The sequence below is a fragment of the Aulonocara sp. 'chitande type north' Nkhata Bay genome, linkage group LG7 (genome assembly GCF_057382095.1).
Source record: "Aulonocara sp. 'chitande type north' Nkhata Bay isolate Kocher_YH1m ecotype deep benthic linkage group LG7, A_spYH_male_GT1.1, whole genome shotgun sequence".
NCBI classification, from domain to species: Eukaryota; Metazoa; Chordata; class Actinopteri; order Cichliformes; family Cichlidae; genus Aulonocara; species Aulonocara sp. 'chitande type north' Nkhata Bay.
Genome location: NC_141350.1, coordinates 42,603,969 through 42,623,817, shown reverse-complemented (window position 1 = coordinate 42,623,817; position 19,849 = coordinate 42,603,969). Strand labels below are relative to the sequence as shown.

At 38.8% G+C, this 19,849-nt stretch overlaps 1 protein-coding gene across 5 annotated transcripts in view; it reads right to left on the bottom strand.

The window, feature by feature from the left end:
• sfswap (splicing factor SWAP) overlaps positions 1–17,285 on the bottom strand; it is a 55,333-nt gene extending 38,048 nt beyond the window's left edge. For 4 of the 5 annotated variants that reach the window (XM_086300499.1, XM_086300501.1, XM_086300500.1 and 1 more), the window contains exons 1-4: positions 16,923–17,285; positions 15,281–15,444; positions 5,040–5,171; positions 474–550 (exon numbers count right to left, since the gene is read on the bottom strand). In XM_086300499.1, the coding sequence (XP_086156625.1) occupies positions 474–550; positions 5,040–5,171; positions 15,281–15,444; positions 16,923–17,116 (567 nt within the window). In that variant the 5' untranslated portion in view covers positions 17,117–17,285. Of the gene's footprint in view, positions 1–473; positions 551–5,039; positions 5,172–15,280; positions 15,445–15,862 lie in introns of all 5 variants that reach the window. The other variant, XM_086300503.1, reaches the window with a different exon arrangement.
• Positions 17,286–19,849: the final 2,564 nt, after the last annotated feature.

Sequence of the window (19,849 nt, the reverse complement as noted above, 5' to 3'; positions counted from 1 at the left end):
TCTTTATTAGCACCTTTAGCACAGGCTGCACCAGCCTATTCTTCATGAAGGAAAAGGAGATACAATTCAAAGTGACCACCACTCGATCATCTACAAAAGCGAATGATCAGCATGTCTGACAAGGTTGCAAATCGGCACATGAATTACATTTCCAGCTCATCACATTAGCTAGTATTCTGATTTTGTTTTGTTTTCTAAAGCAAAGTAACCTAACCCCAGCTTGGTTTTCACTCTGACACGCCATCATCTGTGAGCTCACTACTTATTGTGAAAGTAGCGAGCATTTGTTAAGTGTGTACAGTATTTTTGTTTTTTAAATATTGTGATAATAGGATTTTGAAAATGGTTTTTTGGTCTGTGAGAAAATGAGAATGAGAAAAAGAAAAGCATGAACTGAACTCATTTAAAGATCCACCTAAAAAGACAGAAAAAGTCAGAGTTTCAAGAAACGAAGCAGAATATCTAACACTCACCAACTCCACATCAGGAGGGATAGAAAGCCCTGCGGGAGCAACGAATGGTTCTTCACTCTCTTCAGGCTCTGCCTCCTCTACACAAATGAAGGGACATGAGAATGGAAAATAAATATACCGATAAACAGATTAACTTTTGACAATCATCGGCAACAAAAAACGAACAAACCCCACTTTATATCTACCCAGTTCAGCAATAACATTAAGATTATTTCTGAACTCCTAAAACATTTTAAAAATGGATGAAACTCATGCCCTCTACCAACCTCCCCACTACACAAATACATTAGGGCTGGGCAAAACGATTATTTTCCTAATCGATGAATCTAGCGATTAATTTTTCGATGCATCGATTAATCTAACGATTCATTTTTCAATCCGATTCGATTTCGATTCGATTCGATTAACGATTTTTTCCCCATTATTTGACTTGTATAGCAATTTCACATTTATTAATTTATGTATATAAATGAAAAACACAAATCTATTCATTTGAAGACCTTTTAATAAAAAATAAAAAAATTGCAAAATAAAGTTGTAGAGGTCGTACAATCAATACAATAGAGATAGCATTTAACAAGAAATGAAATGTGCAAACATATATAAAATTAAGGAAAATAAATAAATAGCAACAATGGTGTCTTTAAACAAACAAAATGTAATATTCACTTTGCTTTCTGCCAAAAAGTGCTCTTCCTTCACAAAACAAAATCCACAATAACATTGTACTACAATCTTCTGTTTTTAGCAAAAAATTAAATGTTTTGCAAAACAAATATAACAAAGGAAATCATAGCAAAAAATTAATAATATACAAACAGCAGCAATGGCGTCTTTGAACAAATAATGAAATGACAAGTTTCCCCTAAGTAGGACTCTGTGACCAGACTTGTCCAAGCATCAGTGGTAAGGGAGATTTTGGATGTGGCTTTTTTTAGTTCATTCCTTAGTTTCTCCACTGAAGTTTCATACTTTCTCTCCATCATGCTTGTAAAATGACGCCTAGACGGCAGAGTGTAACCTGGTTGGAAAGTGGTCAGCATTTCTTTGAATCCCTCACCCACAGCAAGTGGTCTCTTGTCTTTTAAAATCATAGCTAAGACGCTCTCAGTAAGTACAGCCACCTCCTGGGGGGTGCATGGTGTACTTCTTCTCTGACAGTAGTCCTCCAGACTTTTCTGTTTATTCCTGAAATCATAAATCACACACAGCACACAGATGAATTCGAATAATTACAAAATAATTATATGGAAAGCATAATATCAAAATAATTTGATAAGGATCTGGTTGAGCTAGATAGATAGATACACACACACTGTTATGCCATGTGCTTTCATAGCATAACAGTAAGAGGTTAATAATAATCCCCAATGTTGAACATATGATATGCAGTAATCATGATGGCTGGAAAAGATAATGTTTAAACAGCCATAGCTGATGGCACCTTTACTGGTGCACTGCTTTCTAGTCATTAGATGGCATAACTTTGACTTATAAGATCAAGCTGGAGAAGCATAATGTATAAAAACAGCGTTCAAATAGGATGAAACACATTAAATTTGACAAATCAAGAGTTCATTGTCATTTTGCTTTTGCAAGCACTTTAACAATGTTGTAACAGTGTCCACGACGGCTACGTTTAGCAGGTGGTGCATTATCCTTGTTAACATTTCTCCTGCGGCCAATTCGCTGTCTCACATTTTTGTCTTTCGCCGATTCTGATAATCAGCCTGCGTGCATTCAGACTCATTTTGCCAGCATGGGCTACAAAAAAAAAACCAATAACAACAGCAGCTGCTATATGTTACTGCTCAGCAGCTTAAATGAGTTTTGCATTTACGGAGGTTGGGTGTTTATCTGTGTCTATGAGTGAGTGTACGTCTACGTGGGGGGGGGGGGGGGGGGCGGTCTGGATGAATTAACGGGTAAAAACTAGCGTTAGTAAAAAAGTTGAAAACTTACGGTGGTTTGTCCTTTGCAGAAGCTGCTCCTGGATGCCGTCGTTTGAGGTGCTGGTGCATAGCCGTCGTGCTTTTATGATAGGCCATTTCCACCTCACAAAGCCGGCAATCACTTCCTTTTCTGTTAAAATATCCCCATACTGTAGAACTGCGTGTTCGGGTGGAGTGATTTAAGTTGACTGCAACTGCCTCACTCATGATTCCGCTACTCGCTGCCGCCATGTCTTTTTTTGAAAGTGACGACGCATCGACGCAGATTTTTTTACGTCGACGTATTTTTTGCGTCGACGTAATCGATTACGTCGACGCGTTGTCCCAGCCCTAAAATACATCAAAGCAAAACAGCACTCTAGCCTTTACCTTCATCTTGATGACAACATACAGGTCAGGTGGAAACGAGCTTAAATATTTAACCAGGTACTGTAGGGAGTTTGCTCCAATAAGGGGTCCTTTATATTAACAAAAGGCATCTCTGAAGCAATTAAAAAAGAAAAAAAGCAATGCTTATGGATTCCACTTGGGTGCATGTGGAAGGTGTGCCATGGCAACAATATGTAATCGACAGGCTTATAAAGGGCTATACAGTAAAAGCAATAAAAAAGCAATACTGTTCAATATAGTTATATAATAGCACTGTTATCAGGGTTAAACTACTTGCAACTTTATAATATAGCTTGTTCTTAAATCTTATATAAAGTAAATCTCATTGGTAATTACACATTAAAATAAAAACCATTGAAACGGATCATTTTTAATGGGAAGTCCAGCATTGTCTTTATTTAAAGCCACACTACAGAGTAGCTACTCAGTGAAGACAGAGTGAATTATTTAAATAACCTCAGCAAAGAGATACTGCTTATTCAAATTAGCTTCCTTATTTTGACAGGATGTTAAACTAATTGGTATATTGTGAAATGACTGGCTAATGATTGGTGTGGGGTTTAACAGAGAGGCTAACAATAAGACGCATTTATCATGTTTTGACAGAACACGTAATAAACTGTACTGAATTTAACCTTCTGGTTTGGCTATCAATCAGAACCAAATAATTGAAATATAAATCCAAAAAATTGATTCTGTTCATGTGGACGTAGCGTTTTCAGAAGGAGAAATGTTTCGTCACTCATCCAAGAGACTTCTTCAGTCTCAGCTGACTGCAGGTGAAACCACTGATCAGCCAACTCTTTGTGGTAATCATGGCCATTTGTCATTGATCAATGGTCTTTGATCGGTGGCTGTTAATCAATGGTCATGAAACTGACCTCACAGCCCATTGTTTGTCAGTGGGCTGGTTTCAGTCATTATGGAACTGTACGGTTTATAAGGTTGGGAAACCTGCAGTCAGCTGAGACTGAAGAACTCACTTGGATGAGTGACGAAATGTTTCTCACATTGAAACACAATCAACACAAACACAATCAACTGTTTGGGATTTCCTTACCTGAATGACTGAACTTGGTATATTACTGTGATATATTTCCTTAAGCGCTAATGCTCTCTTTGGTAAGAGGGAAGTTCTTGACCACTTTTTTATTAATGTTTCAGAGTTTAAATAGAGCTCGACTCAAACTAGATCAAATGTGAGACCTTTCTGACTTTTTCCACGAAGTCACCCTCTGCAGGCATCTGAATCTTTAGCAGATGTTTGAATACCATGGGGTCAGCTCTACAAATTCACCAGAGACACAGAGAGGCATCTAGTCTGCTTAACTAGTCTGTGTGTATATCAGATATTTAAAGCAGAAGTAACTGTGTCAGGGTCAGTGTCTATCTTTTAGGAAGCAGTGTTTTTTTTTTTTTTTTTCTTGAGCATGAGGATGTTTGGGAAGTCATTCCAGACATGACAAGGGTGTGTTGGAGGGCAAAGGGTCTGTTTAGATGACATTTGGGAAAAAGACTGTTAGTTTAACCTCCTAGGACCTGGCGTCCACATATGTGGACATCACATTTTGGGTTATTTAGACCAAAATACTCAATTTTGCTCTACAAGGGCCTGAGATCCACTTACGAGGACATTATGCTGCTACTCTTCTATCAAAATTTTAAACAAATATCCTCATATGTGGCTCTCATTTTTCTTAGAAACAAAAATCAGGTAAAAAAAAAAAAAAATCTGGTCATTCTTTGTTTTTACATTCATTGGGTCCCAATCAGCCCAAATATCAAAGAGAAATCAAAAATGCATGCCGTGGAAGAGTTCGGGTCTTAGGAGGTTAAGGTTTGCACAAGGGAGCAGGGAATCCATGAAGGCTCCTCACAAAATAAGTCATAACAAGAAGTCACAAACAGATAGAGGACTAAAAGTAACACAGATGGTGCGAGGTGATTACATGAGGTGATATTCTAGTGCAATACTGAATTTTTTGCACATTTGTCATGAGCTTTTTTTTGGGCAAAAAATAAACTTCAGCAAACGCCTCAAGTGTATGAATGGGCAGATGGCTGTTTGGATTAAAAAAAGTTGGTTTTTGTAAATGTTATATATCAGAAAGAGCTGCTGTGTTCTTCACAGCTGACTGCAGCACACACAATCAACTACAATTCTAGACGTGACACAGAGCCCACGGTAACTACATTACTCTGGGAAGTTGTGACGAGTTCTCACCTGATTCCTTGTTAGCATCCTCCTCCTCAGTGGGCTGAGAGGGGTCATAGTAGTCAGCGCTGTATTTAAAAGCCACGGCGTTGTAAGAGCCTTCATCAGCCAGAGCCTCACTCAGACGTTTATACTCCTCCTCTGTGAAGGATTAGGAAACACACATAATCAGGGAAAAAAAAGAGACTGCAATGTTGAAGAACACTTTAAACCAGTCTGCACAAACTGATGATGACTTTTGATTTTGATGAAGGACATCTATCTGTGAAGATAACGAATGTTACTCTTTTTAAGTTGATACTGTGTCAGTTTTAATTAGATATACAGTATACAGACGTGTAGTGGATGAAAAATTAAACAAAACAATGACGCAGTCCTGTCTTGTGTGTTGATGAGACCAAAATAAAACTTTGTGGTTTAAATGAGAAGCATTCGTTTGCATTATTTACTGCATAGGTAGTAAGGTAAGGTAGAACCTCCTGCTTCCCATCTTTGAAACACAGAGGGGGTTAGAAGTGTCATCGTATGGATCTTTGTGTGTCACGCTTGGGCCAAAACAACAGACCATCATTAATAGAAAAGAAAAGGGAATTCTGAATAACACCAAGGAACACTAAAAGAAAATGTCAGGATGCTTGTCTGAGCTGAATCTCATGAGAGAGTTGGTCATGCACAAAGAAAGGTACCTTTTGCACACAAATCAATTGTACAAAGAAAGGTAAAAGATGAATTGGAGTGAGTACAACCCCAACTGCCCTCCAAAATTGGGATGTTATATAAAATATAAATAAAAACAGAACACAATAGCTTGTAATTTCCATAAACACATATTTCATTAATAATAGAATATAAAAAAGTATCAGATGTTTTAACTGAGAAAATATTACATTTTACTTTGTATCAATAGGTAACTTCACATCTGAGCAGACAAGTATCACATGTGGAGTTCCCCAAGGTTCCATCTTGGGACCCCTTCTGTTTAACATCTACATGCTCCCACTGGCACAGATTATAAACAACAACAAAATAAACTATCACAGCTATGCAGATGACACACAAATATATATCACAATGTCACCAGGAGACCGAGGCCCTGTACAGGCTCTTGGTAAATGCATTGAGGAAATCAATGACTGGTTGTGCCACAATTTTCTCCAGCTAAACAAAAACAAAACTGAGGTAATAGTCTTTGGCGCCAAAGAAAAACGATTACAGGTCACCAGAGAACTTCAATCTATACATCTAAAAACCACAAACCAGGCGAGAAATTTGGGTGTAGTGATGGATGCAGACCTAAACTTAGAAAAACACATTAAGACAATAACAAAGTCAGCTTACTATCACTTCAAGAATATATCAAGGATAAAAGATCTGATGTCTCAACAGGACCTGGAAAAACTAGTCCATGCATTCATCTTTAGTAGGCTTGATTACTGTAACAGCATCTTTACAGGTCTACCTAAAAAAATCAGTCAGACAACTACAGCTCATTCAGAACTCTGCTGCTCGAGTCCTCACTAAGACCAAAAAAGTGGACCACATCAGTCCAGCTCTGAGGTCCTTACACTGGCTGCCTGTCCGTCAGAGGATAGACTTTAAAGTTCTGATGCTGGCCTATAAAGCTCTGAATGGTTTAGGACCAAAATACATCAATGACCTCCTGACCCAGTATGAACCATCCAGATCCCTCAGGTCATCTGGATCCGGTCTTTTATCAGTTCCCAGAGTCAGAACCAGACACGGAGAAGCTGCATTCAGCTTTTATGCTCCTTATATCTGGAACAAACTCCCAGAAAGCCTCAGATCAGCTGAAACACTCAGTTTATTTAAATCCAGGTTGAAGACTCACCTGTTCTCAGCTGCATTTGAATAAAGCACCAAATCCACACTTTAAGCTTAAATTTCAAAACTTACATTTAACTACTGATTTTATCTACTGTTCTGATTTTATCTGTTTTGATTTTATATACTGTTGTTTGTTTGTTTGTTTGTTAATTAGTTAGTTAGTTTATTTGCTTGTTTTATTCAATTTTAAATCATGCTTTTTATTTGTTCTTGTTTCTAATGTCTCTGTAAAGCACTTTGAATCACCTTGTTGTTGAATTGTGCTATACAAATAAACTTGCCTTGCCTTGCCTAAGAATAAAACAAGGTCACTTTGAATTTGATGGAAATGACGTATATCAGAAAAGCTAGGGTCAGGCTGTGTTTATCACTGTGCAGCATCCCCTCTTCTTTTAACGCAGCCCGTAAACAACTGGGAACTGAGCAGACCGTCGGACTTCTGAGAGGAATGTTGTCTCATTCCTGTCTGATAGAGGATTCTAAAAACTCAACAGTCCTGGATCATCTTTGTTGTATTTTTTCCATTTCATGACACGTTAAATGTTTCAGTTGGTGAAACATCTGGACTGCAAACAGAGCATTTCAGCGCTTAGACTCATCTACTACAAATCGATGCTATTGTAATAGATGCAGTCTGCGCTATAGGAATGTCTTGGTGAAATATAAATCTTCTGGATGGGAGCGTATCTTGCTTTAAAACCTGTATATAACTTCCAAGACTGGTGGTGCCTTTCAGATGTGCAACATGTCAACTCAGCCGCCCCCTTCAGAGATACAGGCTTTTGGACTGAATGCTGGCAGTCCATTTGAACTGAGTTTAGGCTCAGGGGAGATGGCAGCATTTCCGGATCACGTTAACATCATGTCTATTTTTAATGCAGGGGCACCTGAGGGTCCAAAGATCACAGGCATCCATTATTTATATCTGGCATTGTCCCTTGCGCACAGAGATTTCTTCTGATTCTCATAATGATATTATCTACCGTATATAATAAGATTTTAAAAGTCTTTTATGATTTTATGTTAAGAGACATCATTGCAACATTACTGTTCCACAATTTGTAGAGAGTTTTTCAGCCGATTGGTGAATGTCTGTCCATCTTTACTTCTGAGAAATCCTGCCTCTCTAAGATGTTCTTTCTCTAACCAACGATGCTACAGATCTGTTACCAGTTAACCTAATTAGTTGCAAAATGTTCCTCCAGCTGTTTTTTTTTTAGTACCACTTACTTCTCCAGCTTTTTGTGTCCTCTCTAGCTTTTTGTGTCCTCTCTCCCAGCGTTTTTGAGATGCCTTTCTGCCATCAAATTCAAAACGAGCTAATATTTTTCGTAAGGTTGTACGATACTGTTGTTAATTGTTTTTGTGTACTTTTAGGACATACTCGTGCAGATATATAGAAAACTTTAACAGGCTCACAGGCTCACAAAATTCTTCTTACAATTGTCCTTTAAAGCCTAATGTTTATTTATTCTGGTTTGAAAACTTAACATATCTTCCCTTAGTTTGGTTGCTTTTCACCCAGAAAATAAATATATGAACTAAATTGCATTTTAAAAGCCACTGAAGAACGTTTACTCCACTCCGAGATGAAAGCAACAACCTATACATACATACAGCTGGCAAGCAGTGCACAAATGGCTTGTTGAAGGACTGTACTTAAGTGTGTCTCAGTAGCCTCTGTATTTTATTTATATATATATATATATATATATATATATATATATATATATATATATATATATATATATATATATTAGGGGTGCAACGATACACAAAATTCACGGTTCGGTTCGGTTCGATACTTTGGTGTCACGGTTCGATATTTTTTCGATACAAAAAAATGTTCATGCATTTTTAATTTGTCATTTATTAAAATTATAAATATATATTTTAACTCAAAAGTACAGTTTTTGAATTTAACCCTAACCCTTGTGCGTGTTTTTTATTTTGACAGCGAATGCGCACCTGCGGACCACTTATGTGCAGCCCTGGTTATTTAGCTCGTCATATCGCAGCCACAGAAATTCTTTTGTCCATGAAACCATAAAGCTGCACTTTCTTTTTGCCTTATAGTCTGATTTGTCATAACTTCTCCGTTTTGTGGTAAGCTTTTCTTTGGCTGTCACTTCTTCACCCTGACCTGTCTTATTTGGCTCAGCAGAACTGAAATGCTTTTACACACTCACTCACATAAGCTCAGCGATTCTCTGCGCGATCAACCTCTCACATGTTTAAGCTGCGGGAGATTTCACTTGTCATGTTTGCATAGTAAGCTAACGATTAATAAGACGATGTCAGAGGAATTGGTGCACAAATTATCATCACTCACAGATCAGTGCTGTCGCTCTCTATACACAGTTCGCACGATTGCAAAGTGAAAGCAAAAAAACAAGCGCAAATTCAAACGCGACTTCAATATGTCACATATTGACAGTGGCTCACCGATGCCAATGACATAATTACCCAGCTACATTTCCGAAAGAATGCAAAAGCATTGACATATATTTTTCCTACAATAGCCCGACGGGCAGGGAAGAGATAGATTTTGGTAGCCCGACTGAAAAAATCGCTAGCTCCGGGACGTCGGGCTAGCGATATTGCAAGCCCTGTATCTGATTGAGGAATCACTCATCTTTGGAAAAGAGAGTTTATTACAGAGAAATGTCTCTTTCCAAAATAAAAGCTATACTATCCGCTTCTTCTGGGCTATATTCTCAGCAGCATAAGGAGAATCATGTGCTAACAGCTGTCTAAATGACTCGGCTAAAGTTAGTAGCATGCTTGCTTTTTTTTGTCTGCTTCCACTTGTCTTTGCACTAGGATGATGTCGGCGTAAATGTGCAGTCATATTCGTTGTGTTCCCACTAGTGCTTTCAGGTTAATCTCGTTGAAATTACCTTAACGCCACAACACGGCAAATCTCCGTTAACGAGCTACCGCCGATCACTCCGTGCATGGGGCTAGACGGCCAACACGTTAACGAGCTAACTGCGCTAACACACTAGTTCACACCAATGTAATTGAGCATTGCATGGCACATTCAACATACTGTTTTACTTTAGTCCATGACTCGCTTACCTTCAGGGTCATACGTCACATGAAAACCAAAATAATTCCAAACGCCAGATCTGAATGACGTTCAATTTGCCTGTTGCAAGGAGAGCTTAACTTCTGTCTCGCTAGCTTGCCCTGCGCTCTTCCTTCTGACTATGCTGTCTGTGTTGAGCGCTCAGTGGATCTGCGCTCGACAGTGCAGCCTAGGCGGAGTAGTCGAACACAGATTCACTGAGCGCTCAACACAGACAGCATCGTCAGAAGGAAAATTGATAAAATAAATTACAAATGTTGTATTGTTCGATACATATGCGTACCGAACCGAAAGCACTGTATCGAACGGTTCAATATCGATACGAATATCGTTGCACCCCTAATATATATATATATATATATATATATATGTAATCTCAAATAGGGCTGGGCCATATTATACCGTTCACGGTAATACCGGTATAATGTTAGGCAACGATAGGAAAATGAAATATCGCGATAGAATATGAGTAAAACGCGCATGCGCAGTGCCTTTGTTTTCATACGCACATGGCTGATTGTTGAGTGAAACAGATGAACCAGAATTGGTTTGTAAAAATGGTGCAACTTCAGTGATGTGGAACTGGTTTGGTGTTTGTCCTTCAGATACACGACAAAGCACATTTTTTTGCAGAACATGCAAGCGGCCGTCGTTATTGTCGGACTAAGATGCTCTTAAATCTGGGAGTAATCTGGGTCCTAAACTCCGTATCGTTCAGGTCAAACAACACTGCAGCATCACTGAGAGTTAAAAACTGTCTAAATTCTTTCATCTTTAATAAAACGATCAGCATTGCTGCTTTACCAGGTGTAACTATGAAGTTTAACTTCCAGGCATCCATGAAAACAAAATTTATTACATTTAACGGAGTTAGAAGTTAGCAGGAAGCTAGCGGAAGTTAGCTCGCTAGTTTTGCTAGTTACCTTAGCATGATATAGCATGTTCTGACTGAGAGATTTCTGAAAAAAATCAAACGTACAGCTCTGCTATCACTTCCAACATAAATGAAGACAGGAAACTAAACAGCAATGACGTTTGTAAGGTTACTGAAGTTGGGCTAGCTGGTATATAATGATGTGCTATGTGATCGCTAGCGACACAGCTATGTTAGCATAACATAAACAGTGAAGCTGGAGGACGAACACTAACACTTTTCCACTTATAAAAGTTAACGTTAAGGTTCCTGATAGTTAGAGACAAATGCAGTCGCATGGCAGGATGCTGTAAACGGACCAAACTTCAGTCAGGAGAACAACTGAGATGATCCATCCACAATACAAGGTTAGTCATTACTATACTGCAACAACATGGGAATAGAGCAGCTGCCAGAGAATTCAACATTAATGAATCAATGGTACAGAAGTGGAGGAAGCAAGAAGAATGAGTTGAATAAAGTTTGATTTATCTGACTGCTTTGTTTCGCTTAATGTGCCTTATAATCCCGTGCACCTTATGGTCCGAAAAATGCGTACTGCACACTGCAGTTTAATGTTGCAAAGCACCTCTTTTTAACTTCAGTGGATATTATACATGGTTATGCTCAGGATATGTCAGCCCATTTCTACTGGAAATGCCTTTTGGTTAAACTTTCAGCAAGGAATTTGCATTTGCACTGTTACATTTTTATAAAGCTTTAATGTACATAAAAACCAGCTTCTTGTTTAAGTGAAAATAAATGGAAGGTTGTCTTTTTGCGCTAGTAATGTTGTGGAGTTGTATTTTGTCTCGCATCAATTATATCGTCAGTTATATCGTTATCGCAAATTTTCAAATATATATCGTGATAAATATTTTTGGCCATATCGCCCTGCTCTAATCTCAAATAACTCATGATCATTATGATATACAAATAGTTATAATGCTACCAATGTAATATATAAAAGGGGACAGGAAGTATGCATGTTGGACCCTGTAGGCAACCCTTTTCTACTGAAATTCATTGAACTCTATAAATATTTCTTATGCTTCCCACTGCCCCTTAAGTGGACAGATGGGTAATCGCCTCAGCAAAATGGGGTCAGATCTCCAAATTCAAGGGCAAACCGGACTGCAAGATCCACCTTCTGCAGTGTGTGTGTGTTTTACACAAACCATTAGCTGATTCCTTCTGACCTGTCAGTTTGAGCAAAAGAGACCATATTTCACTTAAAACTGTGGCTTATTAAATTCAATTAGTCATTACGTCTGTCTTTTGGAAGGATGCTTTGTCATCAAAACAGCCAGCTTCATTATATTATGTAAAATGAGTGAGATGCAAGTATCCTAGATGAGTCAAATGTGATTTCCATAGAAATTGCAGCTCTTCAACTCAAGAGTTAAAGCCAGCCCTTTTTAAGAGTCTAAAAGCTGAAAAGGCCTTAGAAAGGGGGCGTCACTCTACTCTGAAGATTTGGCCTGGGAAAAAAAAATCCAGGGATTTTGTTAAGAAGCATAGATTAAACTTTTTAGCAAATGTGACTTGTCAATTTTTGTTGGGATAAAATCCAAGTTTTATGTGCAGTGGCAGTCTGCAGAAGATGTCTCATAAGATGATGCATGCCTGAAATTAAAACGCACTGGATAGTAATTAAAACACTGTCACAGACTGCCTTTGAAGAGAGTGAAGATTTCTAAACTGTGAAAAAGCAAGACAGGCATGACACGAGTTCAAAAGAGGACCTGATAAATTGAATTAGTGTAATATGACAGGCATGACAGAAGCAGCAATAAACATTAACCTACTAAGTTTGTAGTAGTTTTTCATAATGCAAACCTTCCGTTTCACCACATCCCTAAGGTGCTCTAATGGATTGACATCTGGTGAGTGTGGAGGCTATTTGAGTGCAAAGAACTCACTGTCATGCTAATGAAATAAGATTTAGGTGATCTGAGCTTTGTGACACACATGCGTCATCATGCTGGAAAGCCATCAGAAGATGGGTAATAAAAGGATGGACATGGTCAGCAACAACACTCAGGTCGGCTCTGCTGTTTAAAGTTGGTAACAACGAACCCAAAGTGTGGCGAGAAAATATATCACACCAATACATCAGTGCCGCCAGCCTGAACTGCTGATACAAAAGTAATGGATCCAAGCTTTCATGATGTTTACACCAATTTCTGATTCAACCATCCAAGTGTCACAGTAGAAATAAGGACATCAAGATCATTGGTTCAGTTCTAGCCAGAGACTTAAACTCCTTCCCAGCAAGAATTCTGGCTTCCACAGACTGTGTCCATGTAGCACACAGAAGATACTCAATTTGTTTCATTCCTACTTTTCCACCAGGGACAAGATCATAGACCTGCATAAGGCTGGAATGAGCAAACTGTTTGATGAGAAGTTGATAACTCTCGAAAGAAATCAAATGAGCATCAATTATTCTTGCAAAGCCCACAAAGTCCCCCTGCTAAAGAAGGCACGTGCGATGGTCCATCTTAAGCTTGCCAGTGAACATCTCCAAGGCTTGGGAGAAAGTGCCGTGGTCAACCCAAAGTGCAGCGTTTGGGGAAAGAGAAATGCTGATTATGACCCAAAAAACACCATCCCCACAGCCAAGCACAGAGGTGGTAGCATTATGCTTTGGGGCTGTTTTTCTACTAAAGGTACAGGACGACTTCACCACATTGAGGGGCTAATGGGCGGGGCCCTGTATGATAAGATCTTGGATGAGAACTTCCTTTCTTTAGCCGGAACACTGAAGATGGGTCATGGATAGATCTCCCAGCATGACGATGACCCATAAACATCCGATCAAGGCAAAAAAGGAGTGGCCGAAGAAGAAGCACATTAAGGTCATGGATAGGACCAGCCATTCGTGAGTCCTACAGAATCTGTGGAGGGAGCTGAAGGTTTGGGTTGACAAACACCAACTCTAAAGCCAAAGGACTTAAGCGTTTCAACAAAGAATCCCTCCTGAAACGTGTGCACATGTGGTGAATAACTACAAAAAAAAAACAAAAAACATCTTACCGTTGTGCTTACCAACAAGGTATTTCAAACAAGTCATATTTAGCTTCGGGATCAAATATTTACTTCACTCAGTGATATGCAATTTAATTTATAACTTTTTTCCCTGGAGTTTTGGATGATATTATGTTTATTTCCATTAAAATCAAGCTACCCGTTTACCTGACTGTTCATTTTTTTGGAAGCAAACAAATTTACAAATTCAGCAGAGGATCACTTAATTTCTGCCCCCAGCGTATTGACAACAAGCTGTAACTAATGCTGGGCAGACACTGTGCGATTTTTTCAGTGGCGCGATTCAGCTCCTGCTCAAACGGCACGATTGACTCGCAGGGGTTAGAAGTTCATAGGACACGATGCAGGGTCTCACACTATACGGTCCGATGCTCTGATGCGACCTGAGTGCTCACACTGTGCGTCCATAAAATGAAGGTTATAACAGAAATTCTGTCGCTCGCTCTCCCTCTCTGTCTTTCACTCACACAGACACACCACCACCATCAACTTTGCTAAATTGCTAATGAAAAACATTGATCAGGCAGCTGTGATTGAGCAGCAGTGTAAATCCAACTATTTTCACGGTTGTTGTGGTCGTGATAATTTTGTGAGGCCACATTGAAAAGGCTCGGATGAGCTTTCCAAAGTTCTACAATTTGTGCCTCCATCGCTTGTGTCCAGATCACATGCTGCACTGCTGTGCGCAGTGTGAGAAACTGCGGTGACACCCTCACGACGGTCGCGAGGATTTCAAACAGGTTTGAAATCCTCACGACCAAGCGATTGATGATCGGGAGCTGGTCGTGAGGTGTTAATCGCTTCTCGTTACCCCACGTATACTACACGATGCACGACGCACGATGAAGGCCAAAATCGGGCCGATCGCCAAAACGGTCGTAGGACTCAAAATGGGCCAATTTGAGTTTGAGCAGGAACTGAATCGTGCGACTGGAAAAAAAAAGAAAATCGCACAGTGTCTGCCCAGCATTAGCAATAAGTAAATGTCAGTGTGTTCATCACAAATGGGAAATCCTAAGAAGCAGTAGACATTACCTTAAAATTTCTACTGGAGCAAAAGATGAAGACAGCAAAAATGCTGTTAAGTGAGCATCCCCTGACATATGAGCCCATGCAACTACATCTTTATTAAAAAGGCCTGACTACAAACGGAAAACAAGTTTGAGCTACTGACACAAAGTCAGCTTTTGAAAACAGATTACGAAAGTAAGGTCATGATATCCTATTTAAGAGCTCCAGCAGATTTAAGGTATATAAGATGTTTTGAAATTATTTTTCCTTGCCTTTAATATCACTCTTTTTTTTTTTTTAACTATTACTGCTAAATGTTTAAACGAGCATCCTGCTCACCTTGTCTAGCTTCCTCTTCCAGCAGGTCAGTGTGCAGTGCCAGGTACCTCTCCTCATCGCAGAGCGCCTCAATCCTGGCCTCTTCCTCTGACAGCTGGTAGGATGTATTCCATGACCCACTGTCATACTCTGAAAGGTCATGTAAGTGACCACGTCCATCATATCTGTTGGATGATAAAAAGGATTAGAGAAAAGGAAGTAGACAAAACTTTTCATACAGAACATGGGCCTACTTACCAAGGTTGTAAAACCTAAAACCCACAATATAAAAGATATAAAACTGGTCTACCTCTGTAAGTCCTCCATGAATGTTTTCTCAAAATGGATACATCACAATAATGATACTAATTAAGTCTTTGGGAATTATTTTGGATAGAGCTCTGATATACCTAGCAAGTTTTCTGTCTGTATTTTCTTCCTGTTTTTACAGGCCAACAACATTAGAAATGAAAAAGAAAAAAAAAGACAAACAAAGCAACTCGCTTCTTACCTTACAGGGTTCAATAATCCCCTGTAACACTCATCATTACTTCTAAATCTGCAAAGAAAGTTACATTCACACAAACCCGAGCACATAAATACCTATCCGTAAGAACCCAAATGGACGACATTTTCCAAGGTTCGTCCCTCTACGCCATCTCTCACTTGCAGTTTCTTCATGAAGACAAAGAAATCTGGAGCTGAGGTTGGCATTCGGGGTTTGGAAGGACCCCTTAGCCTACCTTGCTGTGGAAAAACTGGGTTATGTAATAAAGACACACAAACAAAGGCTGTACAAATGAAACATAAGTTGGGTCTGAACACTAAGGTGATTCAATTGATTTAATATGTTTAAAGAAATACAAGACTCAAGGAGGTTTACAATGACTTTGCAACAAGGACAATTTCTATGTAAAAGGTGGAAAAAATTAGTCAAAATGATACACTGAATCACCTTAATGACAGTAACTTTTGTCTTTGCTAGAATTTGCTCTGGCAAACAAAAGCATAGTAAAATACCAAGTTTTGTAGGGACTTCACCACTTTATATTAGAAAACGTCCGTTTGAAAAGAACAGGAAAAAGACATGTTATAGCTTAGACATATTATTCATGTGTAAAGCATGAAAAAAGCTTCTAGAGGAAATTCTCATAACATGCCAAGATGCAAAGCCGATTTCACAGATAACTTGAGTATTTTTATATATTTACTGCAATTGCCAATTTAAGAGGTACATTTAGCGCGAACTATGCAGGCCTATGTGGTCTTAAACCAGTCTCAAATAAACTTTATTCAATCCATTTGTCCAATGTTCTCTTATAATGTAAGCTGGAGTGTATAATAACTTGACAGCAAAAAGCATAAATAGGTCAGTCATGGCTAACATTAGCAAAGACTGACAGGCATTTGCAAGTTAGCATGTTACCGAAGAAACTTTAGATACCAGGTGTTTTTCTTTTCCCCCCAATTTTCTTTCTTTTTTAGTTCAGGACATCCAACAAGACACGTTAGGAGGCAAGAAATAAAACAATCGTCGCGAGTTGCAGGTGTTTCCAAGCTTCAACAAGCAACAACTCCAACGTGGTCCCTTGAATTTTGAGACAGGCTAGCGGACAGGAGAGATTGTTAGCATAATGTTTCGGTCTAAGTTTGTTCAACCGACCTATCAATCATGATGCTCTTGTCCCCCATCCATGGGATAAGATGCTTTCCGTGATCATGGTAAAGAGCCCTTTCGTCGTCTCGGAAGAGTTTGCAGGCATAGCCGAAAACCAACAGATCGGCGTATTTATCACTGTCACTCACATCCTTCTTCACCGGCTTGCTGTCTTTCTTTGCCGCTCCACGACGATACATCTCCCAGATAGTCGAAGGAATAGATTAGCTTAAAGGACGTAACAACAATGACGGTATCGTGATAGCTTTTTGTTTACCAGGTGGCTACCAGGTCCTCCAAATGTTACATTAATCCGTGGGATTTTGCACCAAAACAAAACACTACACGCCAAGAGCCGCCATGTTGAAAAGTGAGTAAATGCATCTGTGTATCCGGTCGGCACTTACGACAATTTCACGAGAGCACAGTTAAAGTTTACACTAATGTTCAGTAAGTAAACGTCCTAATGTGTAGCTAAACATGTCCACTGTTATGTTATACTTTTTTGCTTTAAAGTACTCTGTATATAAACCACATTTTGTGGTTCCCAAATTATCGAAAGTGCTGCTGTGAAATACCCTATTATATTAAGCTTTTGTTCAACAGATAAATTCCTGTGTTCAAGGTAATTCAACAGTTAGTTACTTTAAATATATGGAAACAAAACATTTTTATCATAATCTTAAAGTGGATTTGACAGCACAGCTGGATGTTTAAGATTTGTAATTATTCAGGCTGTTAATTATTTTTGATAAAGCTATTAAAATATATTAATTAAAAAATTTGAAAACTGTGTTGCAAGCCATGTGTTTTGGTGTTTAATGAATTTGGATTTGCATAACCTGATTAAATCACATGATGCTGAGTAGTTCAAGGATTTACTAGAGACATCTTTTACATATGAATTATGAGTGAGATGTCAAGCACTTTGTGATGAGAACAGGGACAATTCTAGGATCAGAGCTTTGGGGGTGCTGAGCACCCAGAGAGCTGCCCATCCAGGCAAGGTAAACTTTACTCGTCACGATGAGACTTCTTCCCTGTCTCTGTCAGTCCCTGCATCCTTAAATGTCTCCAGTTGTCCCGAGTTCCCTCTGACTGTCTCCTTGGTGCATTTAAACCCCTGTTCCTCCCTGTCCTCATCGTCTGTTGTCTTCATCTCCATTATCAGTCATCATAATTTTACCCTCTCTGTGCAAGTCTGCAAATTTCTTTATTATATCATAAAATTCTTAAATTCATCAAGTCTCTCTGTGCCTGGGTCCTCGTCACAAAACATGACATCACTGTTTTGTACATTTTAACACAACTTAATCCCCACATTTGTGAAAGAAAAGCAAAACACTTTTTTTTAAGTCTGTAACAAAACCATCAAATCTGATAAAGGTTATTTAAATGCTGCTAAAGAAGAATGGATTGGAATTTTTTTTTTTAAAAAAACATATCCTAACCTTAATTACTGCAGGAGAATAATGAATGATGCTCATAGTGAGTAAAAAGTAAACTAAGTGCATTTTTTGGACAGAGATTCACTTTTAAAGTGTATGTATAATACAATACAGATACATAAAAAAATACACTCCAAAAATAGAAGAGTCCTTGAAATGTACAAATTATTATTAAAAGATTAGAAAAATGGAGACACCCTGGCTTATGGTACAATGTATACAATGTATGAAAAGATGTTTACTGCAGATACTCCTATGGCTCTGCAGATCTTTGCTTTTCTTTTAACCTATGTCGCCTCACCTTGAGGTTGGCAAATCTGTCTATCACATTTTGGTGGTCAAGTCTCTCAAGCATCTCTTTCTCAACTGACATCACAGCCAGGTGCTGGAGTCTGCTTTGACCCATGGTCCTTCTCAGCCAGGTATGGAGCTGAGTCAAGACACTAAAAGACCTTTCACAGCTACGGCTGCTAACTGGATTTGTTAGGGCAACCTGAATAACAGTTTTCAGTGTGGGGAAGATCTGATTATCCTGAAGATTGTACAATGTTAACATATCTGGGATGGCACCAGCCTCACTCTTGAGCTTCAAAAAGTTTTTGGCAACCGTGACTTCCTCTGACTGAAGTTCAATATGGTAATGCTGCATTACCATTTTGAACTGCATTACTAATGCAGTGCCAGGGCTGACAACCCAGTTTGTTTTTCAGATTAGTTAGTTGTTTGTTTGTTTTTTCTTTGCCAGTTTAACAGTTTCTGTTATGCCTGTTAGTACTCCCTGTCTGTTTTCTTACCTGGGTCTTCCTGATCTTGTACTCCTCAGGTTCCCCTCTTTCCTCTCTCCCTCTTTGGACTGACAATCATACACAAATAGATTGTATTCAATTAGATTAAAAAAAAATACTATTAAGATCACTAATAAAAAAGTCCTCTCTCAGTGTACTTTCAACCAAAAGGCAAATAACCAAACCACATATATATCTAATAAAGGATATAAATATTGAAACACTGATCCAACATTATCCTTTATTGACGGATCATTTGATCTTACACTTTTACCTGAATCCTCATATCCGTTATGAAGCTGGCTGTCTCTCTGCACACACACACACACACACACACACACACACACACACACACACACACACACACACACACACACACACACACACACACACCAGGAGTTATAAGGTTAATGGGCATCCAGTCAGTTAGCTAGTCAGTACCTTGGGTTTAATATCAGCACATGCACATATGACAAAGTAACCAGTTTCTCTCATTACATTTCAAACAGGACAGTGGTAACAACAGTAGGCTATGGACAATGTTAAGTTTTAGATTTTAAATAGGCTGTATAAATTTCAATGGGAGCAACAGGACGGTCAAATGTTGCTGATTTTACTACAGAGTAGGACAGATTGTAGGGTAGCAAACATCGTCGGAAAACAAGTTTTCAACACTGCAGGTTACCTGAGTGTAATGTTT